The sequence below is a fragment of the Mustela nivalis genome (genome assembly GCF_964662115.1).
Source record: "Mustela nivalis genome assembly, chromosome: 17".
In the NCBI taxonomy this organism is placed as follows: Eukaryota; Metazoa; Chordata; class Mammalia; order Carnivora; family Mustelidae; genus Mustela; species Mustela nivalis.
In genome coordinates this window covers 40,236,770-40,257,281 of record NC_139036.1, presented here as the reverse complement: position 1 = coordinate 40,257,281, position 20,512 = coordinate 40,236,770, and the positions used below count along the sequence as shown (strand labels likewise).

General features: G+C 51.0%; 1 protein-coding gene across 1 annotated transcript in view; it reads left to right on the top strand.

The window, feature by feature from the left end:
• The window catches only part of PLXDC1 (plexin domain containing 1), a 55,785-nt gene that overhangs the window by 1,617 nt on the left and 33,656 nt on the right, over positions 1-20,512 (top strand). The window contains exon 2 of the mRNA XM_082704941.1: positions 5,933-6,111. Coding sequence (XP_082561067.1) covers positions 5,933-6,111 — 179 coding nt within the window. The remainder of the gene's footprint in view (positions 1-5,932; positions 6,112-20,512) is intronic.

Here is a 20,512-nt window from a genome sequence, read left to right as displayed (position 1 = left end):
AAAGATTCCTTTTTTTCCTATTAAGGATTGTCTTTCCTTTTCAGATTTGTTATGATACATATGGGTAACTGGCAATTGAAAAAATCTGTATAAAAGGGAGAGGTTGGCCAGGTCAGTTTTTGAGGTTCTATGCAACCCCAAACTTGGTGAGACCTTCTGAACTCAGGATGTGACTAGGATGATGAGGGAGGGCTCTGGACCCCTGACTGAGGTGGGAGAACCACAGAGAGGTTTGGGGAAAGCGAACTGGGAGATAAGGAGCCTGTGCTGGGGGGTGGGGGAGGGTGGAAAGCCTTGGGCCTGGCTGAGAGCTGCCTCTTCAGAGTCCAGTTGGGGTAGTAGACGCCTGAGGAGGCCAGAAAGAGAGGGGCAGGCAGAAACTTGAATCAAAGCTCTAAGTCGAGGACACCCTGTCTTCTGGGCTTTGCCAGAGACTCAGCCAGGAAAAAATGGACTTTCTCTGTGGCAGGAGAGGTGGGCTGGACTTCAGGAAGTGTTTGGGAAGCCAGAGGGGGCAGCTGCTGACTCTCAGTCCAGTATTTTTCGTTTTTGTTTGTTTTTTTTTTTTTTTCCACCAGGCCTGGCTGCACTGGAGGAAAGGCCTGGGTGGAGGCGGAGGTGGGGGTGTCTTCTGGGAAGAAGAGATGTGTGTGTGTGTGGGGGGGGGTAGGACATTCTAGAGGAGGGCCCCCAAGGAGGGACAACCTGGCTGGGATCAGTGGTGGAGCCCTGGGACCTGGGGAAAGGGCATCGGGGAGCTAGATGTGAAGGAGTGCCATCCAGCCTCAAGACTCTAAGCTCTCTGGGGTGGGGGTGGAGTGGGGCGGGGTTCTGGGGCGCCTCACGGGGGAACTGAGATCTCCCCTCCCTCTTGATGGGTTGGTTGGTTTGGTGGAGCCTTGAAACTTCTTCCAGCATTAGAACAGGAGCAGGAGAAAGATGAAGAAGCCAAAGATATAGTCGGGAGGTGAGGAAAGACTGCATAGACAGTCAGATGGACAGACAGGAAGATGGCCTTTGGATGCATGGGGCATGGCAGGGGCAGCAGGCTCTGGCCCAAGGGGGAGCTGCCTAAAATAGAGAAAGAAGAAGCAGCTGGAGGGCTTGTCTTTGGCCTGGGAGTCAGGAGATCAGGCCCAGCATCTATCCTTCTGGCCACGCTGGCAACTGCCTCCTTTCTCTGCACCTGGATTTCCTCTTCTATAAAGTGAGGTTTGGACCAGTTCATGTCTAGGGTCCCTATAGCCGTGATTCTGCCCCCTCCCTCAACACACCCAGGCTGTAGGACGCTGGTCTTCAAGTCCAGGTGTTGGTTAGCTCAAGGGCCACATCCTCAGAGAGGCCCACCATAATGGCTCTGCTCAGGGAAGCAATAAAGCCCAACCCTTTTGCCTGCACTCATCAGCATGTCACATTGTCTCATCCACCACTTTATTCATCCATTCATTCATTCATTTACGTGTCTTTTCCAACTAGAATCTTCTGGGGCCCAGGGGTTGTGTCCACCTGTTCACTGTCGCCCTGGCACCCGGCGCAGAGCCTGGCACACAGTAGGGCCTCAATGTGTGTGCACTGAATGAGTGAGCGAATCAGGAGATGGTCACGGACCCCAGACTCTCCCTTTGAGAGAAACTCACAGAAAGCCAAGCTCTTCTCTCCTTTCCTCTTCTCCTCTTGGTGGTCCCTTCCTGCTAGTTCCCTGCGCCTCCCTCCCTCTCCCCAAGGGAGGGTCCTCGGTGAGAACTTCAGTGGGTTTCCCAGCAAGAGGATGCCGCTGAGGACTTTGTAACTGGGACACAGGATTTCAGTTCAGGGTCTGGAGACTCTCTCAAGCCCCTAGGAAAGAAGGCCAGGGGACTTTGCTGGGGGCTCTGCGCGCGTCATTTTGTTAAGGACTCGAAAACAACTGCAAGTGTAGGTTTTATCATTCCCGTTTTACAGATAAGGAAACTGAGGCTTAGAGAGCTTATGTAATTTGTCCAGTGTCACAGTCAGTAAGCATTAGTTTCAGAGTTCTTCCCCGAGCTTGTATGACTCCAAACCTGTGCTCTTTTCTTGCTGCCTGCGCCCTGGGGGGGAAGGGTATTCTCAGCCTGTGGGTCTCAAGTACTCAGGGGCTTTTGAAGATTCCTTCCCTCCCTCTCTTCCTTTCCTCCTTCTCTCTCCTGCCCCTTACCCCCTACCTCCCTGGATCGCTCCCTCCATCCGTCCTCCACCCCTGCTTACCAAGCATTGGCTCTGTGCCGGGAACCGGGAGCCTACAGAAGTACAGGCAGCAACTACGTGTGGGGATCAGGGCTGGGACGGTGCAGGTAGCGTTTGGGGTGACAGGGGAGAGATGTCGGGGGATGCTTTGGAAAGAGGTGCCATCTCGTGGCACTTGAAGGATCTCGTCAGAAGGGTTCATTTATGGAGCAGAGTGGTCCTGGCTGGGAAAGTCATCTGTGTGAGGCCCTGTGGCCAGAGGGAGCCAGGCTGGGTCCTGGAGAAGGCTTTAGGGAGACAGGAGGCTGGAGGAGACAGCAGGGATGGGGTCACAAAGGGCCTTCGGCTGGAGAGCTGAGGGGTGAGCATGGTCTCCTAGATAGGACTCCTGAGATCGGGCGCGATGGTCCCCAGTGAGCCAAGCCTGTATGCCAGGCTTTCCCCGGGATGTCCTTGCATCTGAAGAAACAGCCTGGGGCTCCTGGTCCCCTCTTGTTGCCCTCCCGATGGCCTGAGCAGACCCTGAAGTCAGCCCTCCTGGAAGTCAGCCTGCCCGTGTGCACCTGTCCTGCTACGAACTAGTTGTGTGACATTGGGAGATTCCATGACACCTTCACGCCTCAGCTCCCAGTTCGCACAATAGATCCAACCTATCAGCCATCCCAAGGGGGTATTGCGGAGAGTAAATGAGTTCATGGGCTTCAAGCATTCGGAAGAGGGCTAGCACCGACTAAGCGTTCTCGAAAAGTTGGCTGTCATTTTTAATTTTCCCTATTACGGCACGGACAGCCCACTAGACGGCAGGCGACTTGGGGCCATGGGTGAACGGACGGGTGGCTACGGGACCCAGGAGTGGGTGTTCTGGGCTCTTCTGGACTCACATGCATGCATCTGTGTAAACCGGGTGCTGGGAGGGACAGAAAGTAGAGCAGAGAGTGGCTGGGGCCGGGGGTGGGGGGGGTTGTTGGCAACAATGTGTGAGCCCGTGGGGAGGAGGGCCAGGGCCTTGGGGCAAGTCTGTGTGTGCACAGGCACATGGGCTGTGCAACACACATGTGAGCCACCAGCTGTGTTGGCTGCGGGGGTGAGGTCCTGTCCCAGCTAACTGGGAGGGGGCGGGGTGGCAGGGAGACAGAGGTGGGGGTGGGGTTGAGAGGGTCAGACTCAGGGCTGAGCCAGGGTAGGGCGGATTTCCTGGGCTTCCTTCTCCATCCCCTTCCCTGCCTGTCTTCATGGACACTTTGCCTCTGACCTGAGCCCCCAATTCTCTGATTATAAAGACTTCTCATTTGACATTTGAATTTGATGCTCATGGGCATGACTGTCATCCCCGTGTTCATGCTGAGGAAACGGAAGCTCAGAGAGGTCAACAGACAGGTCCAAGGTCACACAGCCTGTGGGTGCAGGTGTCCCTTCCCTGACCCCACAGCTGGTTGGGTTCCCCCTTTCCAGCCCTTTTCTCAGGCCTTGGACCCCCCCTTCTGTCTCCGTTGCAGGATAGTGATGCCTCCAGATCCTCCGCACCCCCTTCCAGACCCATTAAGCTCCTCTGCTCTCTCTGTACACGTTCCTTTCCTGTTCTGGCTCTCGCCCAGGCTCAAGGGCTGCTTGCAAGACAACCCGGGGAACCGGGCAAAGCAGCCCAGTACAAACGGTTCTATCTCCAGTGGGCCCCACCCGAGAGGAGCAAGACAGCCCTGTCTTGGGGTCTGAGCCTCGGGCACACTGCCTTCCTAGTTCTGGGCGCAGGCCCATCTCAGCCAGTGGGCAACTTGGGGAAGGGGCCTGGGGACCGCCCTTCTCCCCACCTTCTCCAGAGCATCTGGTTGCGATTAGGGGCAGAGAAGTGAGAGGGGGCCGGCAAGGGTCCAGCAGGCACCAGCAGCCAAGAATGACTTAATTGGATAAAATGTCTAATGACGAACCAGGGCCCCACAGCAGAGTCCTGGCCCCAGCCCCAGGCCTGGTGCTGGCCAAGCCTTGTCTCAACCTCTGTCCTTGCTGACTCCCAAGAGTTACTTACCTCTAGTATCGTGTCCTCAATTGTACAATGATTGGGCACCTACTGTTTGCTAGACACTGAGGATCCGTATTTGTAGAAGATGGGCACAGTCCTGCGGGAACTCGTCTACCAGGCAGAGAGGCACGTAGTTATATCATCGGTGCTCTAGGAAAGAGGGTTGTATCTAGCAGCTCTGGGGAGGGTTAGAGTAGGCAGAGGTGGAGAAGGGCGTCCGACGTGGAGTGGGCCTGGAATTGATGAATATCCCAGGAAATACCAGATCCACCTCTCCAGTGATCTGTATCCCACACACATATCCATAGTAGGTATGACAATTGCAGTGACAATATAAGGCACATCTTTGGGGGCACAGATCTTTCCAAAAAAGGAAAAGCATGATTTCTGTGACATTTGGAATGCACTGAACGACCTAGAGGAGACAGAAGAGAATGATTGGAATGGCTGCTAACCGGCCAGTGTGCAGCGTCTTCCCAATCCTGTGCCCTGGAAGACATTGTTAATTGATCATGACAATGTCTCTTGCTACACGGAGATGGAGCTTCTGAGTTTGTCTCAATTAGAGAGTGCTCCTGGCTGTCACTAATCGATTGGAGAGGACTTTTGAGATGAAACCTATTAGCCATCCTTAATGGTGGCGAAGCTCCATGTTTTAGGGAGAAAGGGACTTGCCCAAGTGGCTTGGAGGTAGTCGCAGGACTAAACAGTGGTCCCCATCACAGAGACATCTTTGATCGGCACCATCTGGGAGGAGATGCACTGGCATCTAGTGGACAGAGGCTGGGATGCTGCTGGACTTGCTAGAACGCTCAGGTTAGCCCCCACAACAAAGAATTCTCCAGTCCAGAATGTCCACAGTGCTAATGTTGAGAAGCCCTGAACTAAAAGAGCTCTACTCTCAGGCTTCTTGCCCATGGAGTCCCCTGGAAGGTGAGATTCTATGATGGAGAAATAAGGAACTGGTTTGGAATGTTCCAGAGCAATGGTTCTCACTCTTGTCTACAGAGTTTTGTTCAGGGCTTTGGAGAAAGCTCCCCTGGGGATCATTTAAGACTCCTAATGCCCAGGGGTGCCTGGGTGGCTCAGTGGGTTAAAGCCTCTGCCTTCGGCTCAGGTCATGATCCCAGGGTCCTGGGATTGAGCCCCATGTCGGGCTCTCTGCTCCGCGGGGAGCCTGCTTCCTCCTTTCTTTCTCTCTCTGCCTACTTGTGATTTCTCTCTCTCTGTCAAACAAATAAAATCTTAAAAAAAAAAAAAAAAAAAAGAAGACTCCTAATACGCAGACCATACTACAGAACAATTATATCAGCATTTCAGGGGTGGGACCCAGACAGGAGGAATTTTTAAAGCTCTGCCGATGATTCCAGTGTGCCGTGGAAGTTGAGCATAATTACCTCTTTGGAGGTTTGGAACTTATCTCCATCCTTAACCCAAGGTGTGACAATCTTTAACCTCTGTGAGCCCCTGATTCCTGTCTGCAAAATGGAGAGCTTTGTATCTACTGTGGAGGGCCGGGGTGAGGGACTAGAGGTGTTCTGTGCGCAGAGTGTGAGGTGTGGAGCTGGCCCGAGGCTCTCAGTGCATGTGGGGTGTCCCTATACTCAGGGACGGCTTGGGATTGGGGCCTCCGTAGAGTACATTGGCTGGTCCCCTCCGTGGACCTTTGCTCTGACTGCTGGGACTCAGCTTTCTGTCTCCTTCTCCCAGGTCAGGATGCAGGCCGAGGCTCTGGATGGGCTGCCAAGGGGACCACGCAGGGTTGGAGTCGGAGAGCCCGAGAGAGCCCTGGGCAGGTGTTGGAGTCAGACAGGACCCAGCTGAGCCAAGACCCAGGCGGGGGCACCCTGGCCATTGACACACTGCCTGATAACAGGACCAGGGTGGTGGTGAGTGCTGGAGGAACGTGGAAGGGGAGGGAAGTGGAATTGGGGGGGCTCCCCAGGTGCCCTATGTGTACCTGTCAGATGCACAAATCACATATTCTTTGGGATTGACCTTGGATGTCAGCATGGAGAAAGGGATCCCAGGGGAGGGGATGAAAGCAGGGCCCAGCCTGGGACATAAATTCTTCGTATCTCAAAGCTTCATAGATTGCCTTCCTCCTCGTGCACCCAGAGAGGGGAAGTGACTTGCCCAAGGATGCACAGCCTGTGCACAGGACTCCTGGCACTGGACTTTTTCACTGCCTGTGGCCTCCACTAAAAGCTGAATGAAGGTGGCATTATTAGTCACACCCAGCTGCCAGCTCAGGCCCCACCCCCTTTGCATTTCGACACCATTTACAGGCAGCGCAGCCCCAAAGGTTTAATGGCTGCAGAGAAGCTCAGGCTGCTTAGCTTCCGGGCAGGGCACAGAGTAAAGAAGACAATTAGTGTGAAACTTGGGGCAGAGAACCTCCTCTGCCTGGGGCCAGTTGCCTGTGGAGGAGGGGTTGTGATGGTGAAGGGAGGCCAGGGGGGGCCAGGCCCAGAGGAGGCGCTGTCCTTGCGGTGTCCGGCCCTCTTCCCCAACCGGCTTTCTTTTCAGGAGCCTGGCGGGACTCCGTGTCTGTGGGTGAATCGATCACCATGTGTGCGTGTGTTTGCACGTGTGTCTGAGGGCTTTTCTGTATTACGTACGCTTGCCTGTGTGTCTGCCACCGTGGGCTGTCTGTGCCTGTGTGAGTAATGAATGTGTGTGGCCGTACACGTGTGAGCGTGCCCCTGGCCGTGTGTATAAGCGCCTATGGCTGAGATTGAATTCCTAGGACGCAGAAAACGAGATGCAACAGGATGTGCTTCTTCGCGTACATTTCTTTATGTTCAAGAACGATCTTTTTACATCAAAGGAGTGCAAGCAGGTAGTCAAAAAAGATCAAATGCTGCTGAGATCGGAGAACAAAGCAGGCAGACCGCCCCGCCTCTCTGCACCTGCCCGCCTCTCTGCCCCGCCCCTCTGCACCTGCCCGCCCCTCTGCCCCGCCCCTCTGCCCCGCCCTACCCCTCTGCACCTGCCCTCCCCTTGCTCCAGAGGCGCCACTGGAGGCCTTTTCTCCTGGCGGTTACCACCGTATTCCTAAGTAATTTGCTTGTGCTGCTTCCTCTTGATTAATTCATTTAGACATTATCCGTTGCCTACCTATTGTGTAGATGAAGATTTGTCTTTTATATATTCCCTCGAGTGTCATCCTGCTCTCAATATTTTTGTTAAATCCATATGCTCTGCTTTATAGCATGATAATCGTGTAAATATTGTTCGCCACTAACCCAATCAGGGTAATATCATTGTTTACTCTCTTATATGATTTTTGGTTTTCCTGGATCCTTGCCCCGAACCCCCTTTGCTTAGTTTACTGTACTTACCGTGGTTATATATTCTTATACACCCACTGGCTTCAAATAGAACTTTGGTGTGGTCCAACCAATCTGTTTTTATTCCCCCCACCCCCCCACCCCCATGGAAACCTCTCTCCTGTTGTCCTGCTCTGACCTGCGCTGGCTGCTGCCCCCACGCAACCTCCCTGAGGTCATAGAGGTCATCCTGGGGCCTCCTTCCCCTCTGACACTGGAACCCTCCCCCCTTGTCTGTCTCCTGTGTTGGGCACCCTGTTCTATGGACCCTGTGTCCTCTCTTCCCTGCCTCTCCCCCTTGCTTGTTTAGCTTCCTGAAAAAGGTTACACAGGAGGGAAAATTATTTAGAGAGCTCGCATGTCTGAAAATGCCTTTATTCTGTCCTCATACTTGATTGATAGTCTGGCTGAATATAGAATTCTAGATTAAAAATAATTTTCTTTCAGAAGTTTGCAGGCATTATCTCCTGGCTTCCAATGTCATTGTTGAGAGGTTTTCTGTCCTTCTCACTCTTGTTCTTTGTTTATAACCGCTTTCCCCCCACCTCTGGAAGCGTTTGAGGTTGTAAATGCTGCCAGTATTCTGGAAGTTGGGTCATGTGCCCTGCCTCTGGCTCTTTTAAAATCTCCCCACTACACCGGATATGTGCTGTACTCTTACCACCTAGGACTTACATTCACCGGTTCTGGAAAGTCCTCTTGTTTTATTTCTTTGACAGTCTTCTCTCTGCCTATTCTCTTCTTTGCACAATTCCCCTTGATTAGATGTCCATACCAAGGACTGATCCTTGAATTTCCTTCTCTCTCCTATTGTCTGTGCCTTTTGCCTTTGTGTGTTTGCATAGCTTGCTTGGTGGTAGTGGTGGTGGTCCATTTTCTGGAAGATTTTCTCAATCTTATTTTCTTTCTTTTAAGATTTTAGTTATTTATTTAAGATTTTATTTATTTGACAGAAAGAGATCACAAGTAGGCAGAGAGGCAGGCAGAGAGAGAGGAGGAAGCAGGCTCCCTGCTGAGCAGAGCTTCCGATGTGGGGCTCAATCCCAGGACCCTGAGATCATTCCCAGGACCCTGAGATCATGACCTGAGCAAAAGGCAGAGGCTTAACCCACTGAGCCACCCAGGCGCCCCAAGATTTTATTGATTTAATTGAGAGAGAGCGAGAGAGCACGAGCATGAGTGGGGGAGGGGCAGAGGGAGAGGGAGAAGCAGATTCTCTGCTGATCAGGGAACTTGATGGAGGGCTCAGTTGGCAGACACTTAACTGACTGAAACACCCAGGCACACTTCAGCCTTCTTTTTTTTCAGGTTTTATTTATTTATTTGACAGAGAGGGATCACAAGGAGGCAGAGAGGCAGGCAGAGAGAGAGGAGGAAGCAGGCTCCCTGCTGAGCAGAGAGCCCGATGCCGGACTTGATCCCAGGACCCTGAGATCATGACCTGAGTTGAAGGCAGAGGCTTAACCCACTGAGCCACCCAGGCACCTCAAACATTCTGTGCTTGTGTCATGGATGTAATACTTTTTCTATCTTAGGATATTTTAAAAATTAAAAAAAATTTTTTTTGAAATTAAAAAAATTTGTTTCCTGCTCTGCCCTTCCTTCCTCCCTCCCGCCTTCCCTCCTTTCCTTCCTTCGCTCCTTCCTGTCTTTCTTTCCAGTGGGGGCGTGCAATGCAGGGACGGGTTCCCCGGGAATGGGCAGAGAGAAGGAAAGCAGCAGGGGGTGGTAAAGTGCTTTGGGAACAGCAGGAGCGGGAGCAGCTGAGAGCTCCGAGCTGGAGCTGGCAGGGAGGGTGGGGACCCAAACCAGGAGGAGGGGCCACATTTACTAGCCCTTGAAGTGGGGGCTGAAGAGGGACCAGAGCCAACCAGCAGCCTGGTAGGGAGGGAGCAGGGTCATAAATGCGTTGAACTCTCCCTCCTTCTGCATCGTTTCCGTGACTTATTTTTTTCCTTTTACCTCGGGCTCTGACATGGCTTGGCACTAGTACAGATCCTGTCTATTTACAATTTGATATTTTGTTCGTTGTGGATTTCTTGGCCCTCATTTCTATTTTAAGATAGTGCATGATTAAATTGTCAATGTTTATGGCTGGGTTTGTTGGTGCCACATTAAATGTAGTACCTGAGGGCAGGGCCCCACCACCTTACCTCATCCCTCTCTGAGATGGAACCTGCTAGAACCTCAGAGAACAAAGCCCCAACTCAATTCCCCTTCTGCACTGTGTTCCCCTTCTCCCTGATCTTGGAGAATCAAGGAGCCATGGTGGGATGATGGAATAGAAGACCAGGGCAGGAGAGGTAAGGGGAGTAAGGGGACCCCTGGACACCCTTCCCTACCCTCCCTACCCCCAGGTTTGTTGAACTATCAGTTAAAGAACTGATACTTTCTCTGGGCCAGATGCCAGGGTTACAGGGCCATGTCCCAGTCCATGCAGAGGGGACCTGACCGAAGAGCCACAGAAATGCAGACTTCTGGAAGCCATTGTCTGTGGGCATTCAGAAAGGGCAGTGGGGATCAGCAAGAACCAATATAGATTCAGTAACCCCAGAACTTAAAAAACAACACAGGGATACCTGGGTGGCTCAGTCAGTTAAGTGTCTGCCTTCTGCTCAGGTCATGATCCCAGCCAGGGTCCTGGGAATGAGCCCTGCATAGGGCTCCCGGCTTAGCAGCGAGTCTGCCTCTCCCTCTCCCTCTGTGATCTCTCTTGCTTTCGCTCTCTCTCAAATAAATAAATAAAATCTTAAAAAAAAAATTTAAAGTTCCCATGGAATTCTGCTGGCCATATAGGTGTGGGAACTTCTGATCTGTAATATGTCAAAGGAATTTTAAAATCAGTTACTAGAATGACCAGCAGAACACGAAGCTTTCTCAGGTACCACATGGCTAACCTTGATGACCCAGGAGCGTTGCGGCCCCCTCAGCAGCCACATGTCGAGAGCCCACATGAAGGAGCAAGGCCCCCTTGGCCGGAGACCCCTCTTGAGTGCCCGGGAGGCTGAGCCCAGCTCTGCCTGAGCGACAGGAGTGATCAGACTTCTACCTCAGTTGGAAGAGAGTTCGGATATCAGACTGGGATCCGGAAGACAGCCTTGGCAGGCTGAGTGATAGTCGGCCTCACGCCAGATGAAACTACCAGGATAAATATAAATCCTGGCGCTTGAGTTTAAAATAAGGTGGGAGAGATGGGGCTTAGCAGTAGTTCATGAGGAAAAGATGCGGGGCTCCTCACGGCTTGTAGGCTGGAGATGAGTCAGGAGTGTGAAGGGACTGCCAAGGACGGAGGTGGGAAAGCTGACTTTGTTAGTGGAAACCAATGGAAACCCACAGAAAACCCGGAACAAGAGCTAGGGCTCTAGAGATCGTGTGGGGCATTTCTTGGCCTGACCATACACTGAGGGGCTTGTGCCCCCTTTTGGGTGGTTATCTAGAAACCAGAGGAGTCCAGAATGGCTGAAGGAGCTTGCAGGTATTAAGCCTGGTACAGAGAAGACTCAAGAGAGATGGCTGTTTTCTCACAGCTGCGGGGCTGTGACTGCTCTTGAGGGAACAAACTGTTTTGCTCCATAGAACTTATCACTTCCTGCACCGAATTATCTATTATTTGTTTATATTGCCTGTCCTCCCTGTGGAACAGAAGCCCTGTGAGGCCCGAGACTTTCCAGACTCTGCCATGGGTGCCCGGCACAAGGGAGGAGGGCCTCCTTTGAAGGAACAGAGGAAGTAGGAATGTCCCCCTCCCTGGAAATCTCGGAAGACGGGGTTGTTGAAGAGAAGAGGTCATGCTAGGGTCCGTCCTTGGACTCAGTGCCTCCAAGGACCCCAACTCTATTCTACTCTTGGGTTCCCACACATAAGAGAATGGCAGAGCTACATACCACCAGAACATGGGGGCCCATACATGCGACCCAAGTGACCTCATGCCGGGGGCCTCCATGGGGCCCCGAGCTCCATTCTCTCCTGGAACCCACTGAGTGGTGTTTGATGGGGGTCACTGAGGATCACCCCCTTCAGCACAGCTGGGCCTCAAACCCCGCCCCACCCCCGCCCTCGTCCATGCTGTGTGCCCACCCTACCCCGGACAGCGGGCTGCCTCAGCCACTAGGGAGCCCAGCAAAGGGCCCCAGAGACACCTGCTTCTTCATGAGTCTCTGCTCAGTGTCTCTGAGACCTGGAGTCTATTTGACCAGAGGAAACCCCATCTAGACTAAGACTTGGTGGCAAAGGGTTAGGCAAGTGGGGAGTGGTGGGAAGAGGATATTTCAGTGGATTCGGTTTGGTCCGTTTCAGAAGGTTTTCTTGAGTCTCACCAGGAACTCTGCTCTGGGGCCATATCAAGGGGCCGAGGGCCTAGCAGGTGGGCTTCCATTCCCTCTGCTGCCCCACATACCCACCCCCGAGACCTCTCACACTCCAGGCCATGGGCTTCCCTTCTGGCTCCGGCCTTCTGCCCAGTCTCTCTAGCCATCTTCCTATCTTGCCTCCTCTGGCTCAACACTTTCTTCCCATCCCCTTTCCCCCCAGATCCCTGTCCAGACTCCCTAGCCATCCCTCTTTCCTGGCCCCTCTGCCCAGGGTAGACCCAGGGTAGATCCCTGGCTGGGGTCCTCAGCTCAGCTTTTGTTGCCCAGCACCCTGGGCTCACTACCTCACCACAGTGCTCTGTCCAACCCAGACGTGCTGGCTTTGAGGACTTGAGCATCCAGCCAGCATTGCCAGGGTGAGCTGGCAGCTCCGAGGCCCCTGGCCAAAGCCCTCTCCTTAGATTTTATTCTCATACCCACTCTACCACCATGCCCCAGTGGAACTAGGACTCTTGTCTGGACCAGGATTTCCAGAGATTTTCCCACCAAGACCAATTCTGAGGCCCTGGAACACTGGCAACTTTTTTGAAGGGGGTGGGCTGGGAATTGAGGGGAGACACTAAGTCAGAGACCCTGGGTTGTGGCTCAGTTTATTCTTAGAGGCTAGAAGGGAAGGGGAGCCTTGGACAAAGTTCTTCTTCCATCCTGGGGATTTCCAATCCTACTCCAAGGTTTTCTTGGCTCTCTGTTTCAGATCAAGCCCAGAGTCTGGGAGGAACCAAGCTTGAAAACGTTCAGATTTGGAGGTTCTCCTGTAATAGAATAGTTCTCTCCATGGTAGGAAAGACCCTCTCCTCCACCCCAGTCTTCCCTAGGGCCCCACCTCCCTAAGTTTCTTTCCTCTCTGGCCAAGAAAATCTTCCCTGCTCTTTCCCCACCATGGGGAGCCCCAGGGATGCTGAGGGACCCTGCGTCCAGGCAGGTACCATGTGGTCCAAGATGGCGGACAACAAGAGGGACAAATGAGTGCAATACCTGCCTGATTTCTATAATCTCCCAAAGGAGGCAGTTCCTGAAAGGAGACCTCTAGGAGACCTCCTCCCCAGATGGAAGGGCCTGGGGGAGAATGGCACAGACAGACAGACTCGTAGCCCAGAACCTGGTGACCAAGCTGTGCTCGTGGGAAGACCGTACCATGCCAGTGGGCTCAGGGGAAGGGATGAGGTGAGGAGGCTGAACCTGGGAGAATTCCAGGAGTAGGAGTAGTGTGTAATGTGGGCGGAGGGAAGGGAAGCTCAGGAAAAGAGAAGAGAGAAGATAAGGGGTTTTGTAAGAGGAAGGGGTGTTTGGGGAGGTAGGATGTGGAGCCCAAGGGTCCAGTCTCCAGTGCTATGGAAACAATCTAGCAGTACTGGGCCCCAACCTTTGCACTGGATGGTACCAGTTTCCTGACCCTGGGCTGGATGCTGAACCCCTCAATTAAGGAATCCCTGCAGTCCCCACTAGTTTCGAATTTCCCAGATGGGGTGGTAAATACTGATCTCACAGGGTTGACATTCAGGAGCAAAATGCGAGTTTTCTGGTCCTGTCATCTCCTCACCCACCCGCTCCGGGCTCAGTACGGGTGCCAAGGACACCTCGTGGCTGCTCAGCCCCAGGACATCTATCTCCCACAACGGTTACTCTTGTTGATCCTTTTCTTGGGCAGGTTGGTGGTTGGTTGGTTTTCTTCTTTCTTTTTCTCGTGTTGAGGTGAGATTTACATAACATAATATTAATCATTTTATTATTTTTTTAAAGATTTATTTATTTTAGAGAGAGAGAGTGCACACATGGGGAGAGGGGCAGAGGGAGAGAGGGAATCCCAAACAGAATTCCTGCCAAGTATGGTGCCCAACATGGGGCTTAATCCCACAATTCATGAACTTACGACCTGAGACAAAATCACAAGTTGGACACTTAACCAACTGAGCTGCCTAGGTGCCCACATAACATAAACCAGTTTATTTTTTTAAAGACTTTTATTTATTTATTGACAGACAGAGATCACAAGCAGGCAGAGAGAAAGGAAGGGAAGCAGGCTCCTTGCTGAGCAGAGAGCCCGATGAGGGGCTCGATCCCAGGACCCTGAGATCATGACATGAACTGAAGGCAGAGGCCCAACCCACTGAGCCACCCAGGTGCCCCAACATTAACCATTTTAAAATGAAGGGCATTTAATACATTCACAGTGTTGGGCAACTATCACCTCTATCTAGTTCCAGAATATTTCATCACCCCAGAAGGAACTGCTGTACCATTTAAACAGTTGTTTCCCGTCTCCCCTTCCTTTATCCCCAAGCAAGAACCAATCTCTGTTTTTATTTTTATAGATTTACCTCTTCTTGATGTCTCACATATAACTGAAATCATACGACATATGACTTTTCGTGTCTGGTTTCTTTCACCTAATATAATGTTTCTGAGTCTCATCTATTTTCATGGCTGAATGCTATTCCAGTGTACTGATATATATAATTTGCTGATTCATTCATTTGTTGATAGGCACTTGGGCTATTTCTGCCTTTTGGCAGTTGTGAATATTGACACTGTGAATGTGAGTACATGTATTTGTTTGAGGACCTGATTTCAACTGTTTGAGCCACATACCTAGGAGCAGAATTGCTGGATCAAATGGCAACTCTATGTTTAACTTTTTGAGGAACCTCCAAACTGTTTCCCACAGTAGTCAAAGCATTTTATGCTCCCCCAGCAATGTGTGAAGGTTTCAAACTCTCCACATCCTTGCCAACACTTGTTACTGTCTTTCTTTTTTAAAAATTAGAACATTCTAGGGGCACCTGGGTGCCTCAGTGGGTTAAGCCTCTGTCTTCGGCTCAGGTCATGATCCCAGGGTCCTGGGATTGAGCCCCACATCAGGCTCTCTGCTCAGCAGGGAACCTGCTTCCCTTCCTCTCTCTGCCTGCCTCTCTGCCTACGTGTGATCTCTGTCAAATAAATAAATAAAATATTTTTTAAAAAAGGACAATAATATACGTCAACAAATTAGTTTGCTAGAACCAGCTCTGATCAGCTTACAATAGCTGTTTGGGCATTATCTCTTTACAAGTCTGTTTATGAACATCACCTTTAAAAAAAAAAAAAGAAAAAATATTAGAACATTCTAATGGATGTAAGATGATATTCATTGTGGGTTTTTTTTTTTTTAAGATTCTATTTATTTATTTGACAGAGAGAGATCACAAGTGGGCAGAGAGGCAGACAGAGAGAGAGGAGGAAGCAGGCTCACTGCCGAGCAGAGAGCCCGATGCGGGACTCGATCCCAGGACCCCGAGATCATGACCTCAGCCGAAGGCAGCGGCTTAACCCACTGAGCCACCCAGGAGCCCTTCATTGTGGTTTTGATTTGTGTTTCCTGATTGACTAATAATGTTAAGCATCTTTTCATGGCTTGTTGTCCATTTGTATATCTTCTTCAGAGAAATGTCTACTTAAGTCCTTTGCCGCTTTGCCCATTTTAATTGGGTTGTTTGTCTTTTTGTCTTGGGCAAATTTCTTAACCTTTCTTCATTGTCAAATGGGGATGCTATTGTCTAAATGTAATTGTAAAGATATTCTACAGGAATCTACATTAAGGGCCTGGCACAGGGTCAGGAATAATAAACATTAGCTGACTCTGGTCTAGGTGACCAATCACGTTGGTGTTCCCAGAATGCTCCTGGGTTTTGCATTGTCCTGGGAAATTCCAATAGCAGGCAAATTAGGATACTGATCACCCTACTGTGGTCCCAGGTATGGCACATACTAGGTATCCTTGTCACCGATGTGCTCTGAACCTCAGATTCCTCATCTATAAGGTGGGACTGAGAATGACTCATGGAGTTGTTCTAAAAATCCAATGAGGGACGCCTGGGTGGCTCAGTCAGTTAAGCGTCTGCCTTCAACTCAAGACATGATCCCAGGGTCCTGGGATAGAGCTCCCGCATCAGGCTCCCTGCTCAGCGGGAAGCCTGTTCCTCCCTCTCCCACTCCCCTGGCTTGTGTTCCCTCTCTCATTGTCCCTCTGTCAAGTAAATAAATAAAGTCTTAAAAAATTTAAAAAGAAATGCAGAAACTGAAGGGCACCTGGCTGGCTCAGTCAGAGGAGCATAGGACTCTTGATCTTGGGGTTTGAGTTTCGGCCCCTCGCTGGGTGTAGTGATTACTTAAAAAAAATAAAAAAGAAGAAAAGAAAAGAAAAGGAAATGCAGAAACTCCAGCCCTGCCGAATCAGTATCTGATTCTCAGGTGACTTGCATACACATTAGGGTCTGAGAAGCACTGCTTTGTATCAGAAGTTTTAAAGCTTTAAAGCAGGGGAAACCATCTTGGAGATGGAAAGTACATTAATAAGTTCACCACAGAAGTATCTATGAGAGCATAAAAATTAGAAGTTACCCGAATGCCCCAACAATAAGAAAATAGTTAAGAAAATTGTGGGTTTTCTTAACTGATGGTTAAAAGACCAAGTTCAACATCAAAAACTGCTTTAGAGATCATGAAACCTGACAGAAGCAGTCCACACAACAGGATTATAACCATGTAAAGTTATATACATATGGAAAAGGCTAGAAGGAAATGTGGCCACATGGGACCAGTTGAGGGATGGGGGAGGTCTGTGTTTGTTTTTATGTTGCCTTGTCCTGATTCTGTGTGGTGATAGGATCTATATTTATGCTCTCAAAATCCCTGGTTGGCTGATATTTCCTCCCCATAGGGAGTTACCGAGAGTGGATGATTCTTCCATTTCCATGAAGTGTTGGGGGCACTGAGAAATGCTGTGTCTAGAAATGCTGTGTCTAGTCCCCACCCTCTTTCTGAGTCTGGTCCAACACCCCATTTCCAGGGCCTTCCTAGGTCTGCTTTATCCATCCCGACACCTCTTTACCCTGGGCCCTCGGTGTGGATCTCGCTGCCTCTTTGTCTGGACTGGGTCCTCTCCCTTTCCAGGATAGACCCGCTTTCTGCACTCTGTGATGACACGTTTTCTGTGTGGGTTTATTTTAACCTGAGGCTTGAATACTTCCAGAGGGCAGATGGAGAATATTATTATTATATGAGGTAAGGGAAAATACGAATAAAAGGCCATGTTATGGAAGTCCTTTCTGATTGCAGACCTCATTCTATGGCTTGACATGGAATTCACCCACCTATACCAAGTGGTGAATATTTCTAATACCATCTTAGAACAGAGAGGTGAAGTTCTTGCCTCAGGTTGCACAGCTAGTGGGTGACAGCCAGGACAAGAGCCCAGGTCTTTCTGCCTTTGGAGTCCAAGGGTTTAACACACCATCTCCTTACGGATGAAAATGCCTGACATATTGGTCCAGACAGGGGGTGCCTCTAGACCAGTGCTTTCCAAACTTTATTGTGTGAAGAATCAATCCCCTGAGAAGCTCATTCAAATTTGGACTTTGATCCCTGAGGCTTCGGTTTGGGCCCGGGATTCTGCATTTCCAAGGAGCTCCGAGGTAATGCAGGTGCTGCTGGTCGCTGGGGGCACATTTTGAGACGCAGGGATCTGGAGAACATCCCTATGGGTCTTGTAAGGCTTCGTGGGATGGTGGAGTCAGGGAACGGGATGCCGCCTCCCCCAGCAATCCCATCAGCACCTCCTGGGTTGGACCCAGCTGCCTGGAGCCCCGTCCTGACAAGCCTGGCTGGCCAGACCTCTCCAGCAGGCCCTGCAGGGTGCCCTTGGTGGCCTGCCCCAGCATTTTCACCTGCCAGTTGGCTGGCAGTTGACGGGCCGATGGTGACAGCTTAGCCGGAGCTCCTGTCCAGAAACGTCTTGAGCTCAGCCAAGGCAAATGCCGCCCCGCTGTCAGCAATGAAGTGCCTGGCAGGCTCCAGGCATGAATAATTGAGGCAGAAGAGACACTGTAACAGCAAACGATCAGGATGGGGCTGGGGCTGGTTTGGAGGAGGCAGCCTCCACAAGCAAAACCTTTCTTGGAAAGGTCCAACAAAATCATCGTAATAGCTCCTATTTAGCGAACACCGACTGTGGACCGGGCACTGGGCTGAGAGTGTACGTGGGTAGGTTTTGTCTAATCCTTTCAAGAACTCTGCGTGCGAGATTACTGAGGAGGGACTCAAGCTGAGAGGAGAGTGAAAAATTGGAGCCAGGTTTTGAATTTAGGTCTGTCTGACTTCGCAGCCCGGGCACCTGACTCCAGAGCAGTGGTTTTCAAAGTGCACTCCATGGAACCCTAAGGGTTCACAGAGGCACTTCCCTGCACTGGCTGCCGTGGAATGGAGGGTGGTGGAAGAGGAAGTAACCCAGCAGGCTGGGCTCCAGGCCCTTCTTTCCTTCCCCCAGAATGGCCAAACTTTGATATGATTTACGTACTGAGCTTCCATGGAAGGTTAATTGGAAGAAAAGATTTCATGACCAAAAAGGTTTGAAATCCATGGCATGCCGCCTTCCAGAACGAGCATGGATTACTGACCAAAGCTTCTTGCACTGATTTCAAGGGAACACAGTTCCGTTTGGTGGACTTGCCAAATAGTCTGGCTCAGGCTATGCCCCCTGACCCTCTGTGCTGTGAGGCCACCCCGTCATAGCTTCTGGCCTCCAAGCCGTAGGCTGCCCTCAGGGGGAACGGGACTGCCCCAGGGACTGCAGGCCCAACACACTGACGGGCCTGAACGGGGTAAATTCCTGGGACAAGTTCACCGTCAGGCACAGCCTCTAAATCCTTTTAGGAAATGCGTGTACATGGATGACAGCGAGGAAGCCCTCAGATTGACTGGCCTGAGGAGGCCTCTCAGGACCTTCCTTGTATTAATTAGGATGCAGATTCAGCTACTGTAACAAATGTCCAACTCATGAGGGGCTTCGGCACGAGTTTATTCTCCCACATGTAATAGTGTAAGTGTAAGGAAGTGGGGGGTGAGGTACTGTCTCCATGGTGTTGGGGACCCAGCTTCCCTCCGTCTTGCTGCTCTCGCCTCTGCAACATGTGCCTTCTCTGCTGTGGTCCAAGATGGCTGCCCATTCCTACTGAGGACGACTGTTCTGCTGGTCTTCCATTGGTCAAGCATAGTCATGTAGCCCCACTGAGCTGTAAGGACGGCTGGGACACATAGTCTTAGCTGGGTGGTCACGTGCCTAATGGAAACTAAAGGAAGAAGGAAAGAATGGTTATGGGGAAGCACGTATCCATCTCTGTCATGGGTAGACTTCCTCTATCAAAACTGCTGGTGCTGGCGTCCGCGTGAGCAGGGGTCCACAGTAACAAATGGGAAGTGCCCCCTAGGTTGGTGACTTTCCACATGACTGCATAGTCAGTCAAGAAGTTGGCAGTGGGGCACCTGGGTGGCCCAGTCCATTAAGCGTCTGTCTTTGGCTCAGGTCATGATCCCAGAGTGCTGGAATCAAGTCCCACATTGGGCTTCCTGATCAACGGGGAGTCTGCTTCTCCCACTTCCCCTCCCACAACTTGTGCGCTCACACACACACACACACACACACACACTCTCTCTCTCTCTCTCCTAAATAAATAAGATCTTAAAAGAAGAAGAAGCCAGCAGTGTTTGACTTTATAGAAGAAAAACATGGCAGCCTGGGTGTTATCAGGGAAAATTCTCCCAGAAACTGGGTTTCTCACTTCTGTCTTCCCAATCAGAGTCTCACTGTCTGTGCTGGTGAAGGACAGTCTGGGGTGTCCCTGGAAGACCCTCTGATCACCCCAGGAGCAAGCCTCTTCTGGTTAGTGCCCTTCTGGTTCCAAGGAGCTCCTATTTGAGCTGTGTCAGGAGGAAGGTTTACAGTGAGGAGGTAGAGACCTACCGTGGGCTCCAAGGGCCAGAGATGACAGACAGGCTGACTCAGAGTCCAGGAGAGCAGTCAGAAGCCAAGGCTGCTTTCTTTCTCTCCAGGCCCAAGTCAACACTAGTCTCTTTTTCACTCACTCAACATATATTTATTGAAGCCAAGTGCATGTAAGGTCTTCCTTCTCTTCTCTGTGGACAAGAAGTCACACTTAGGACAGCACCCCGATGACACAGAGGTACGGACGTCCATCTGCTGCTCAGCGGAGCCAGGGTCTCTCTTCCTTGCTTGGAAAGTGTCTCCCTCTCTAGCTTCAGTTCCTCAGGGAAGAGCTTGAGGCGTCAGGGGACTTCCGCCTGCGAGCAGGACATGCCAGCTTTGGAAGGCTTTCCACAGACTTGGATTCTCAGAGGAGGCAGCTGGGTCCTTCACAATGGACTTGTGTTTCACCTGCCTTCAGTGCTGAGGGAAGATGTTGTCCTTGTCACCACCTCACATGTTCTCAGCACAACCTCGGGCCCCAGCAGCTGCAGGATCCTTGTGACTCAACTAATTCAGCAGGCAGATCCTAACACCTGCCATATGCCAGGTGCCAAGCCCTGCACTAGGGAGGTGCTGGGGTGACAAGATGAACATGACACAGTCCCCTCAGCTCTGTGCCCCATAAAGGACCTGCGCTGGTCCTTCTGATGGGGGAGACTTTATTTCTTTTTTAAAGATTTTATTTTTTTATTTTATTTTATTTTATTTAAAAAAATTTTTTTTTGTTTTTTATTTATTTTTAAAAGATTTTATTTATTTATTGGACAGACACAGATCACAAGTAGGTAGA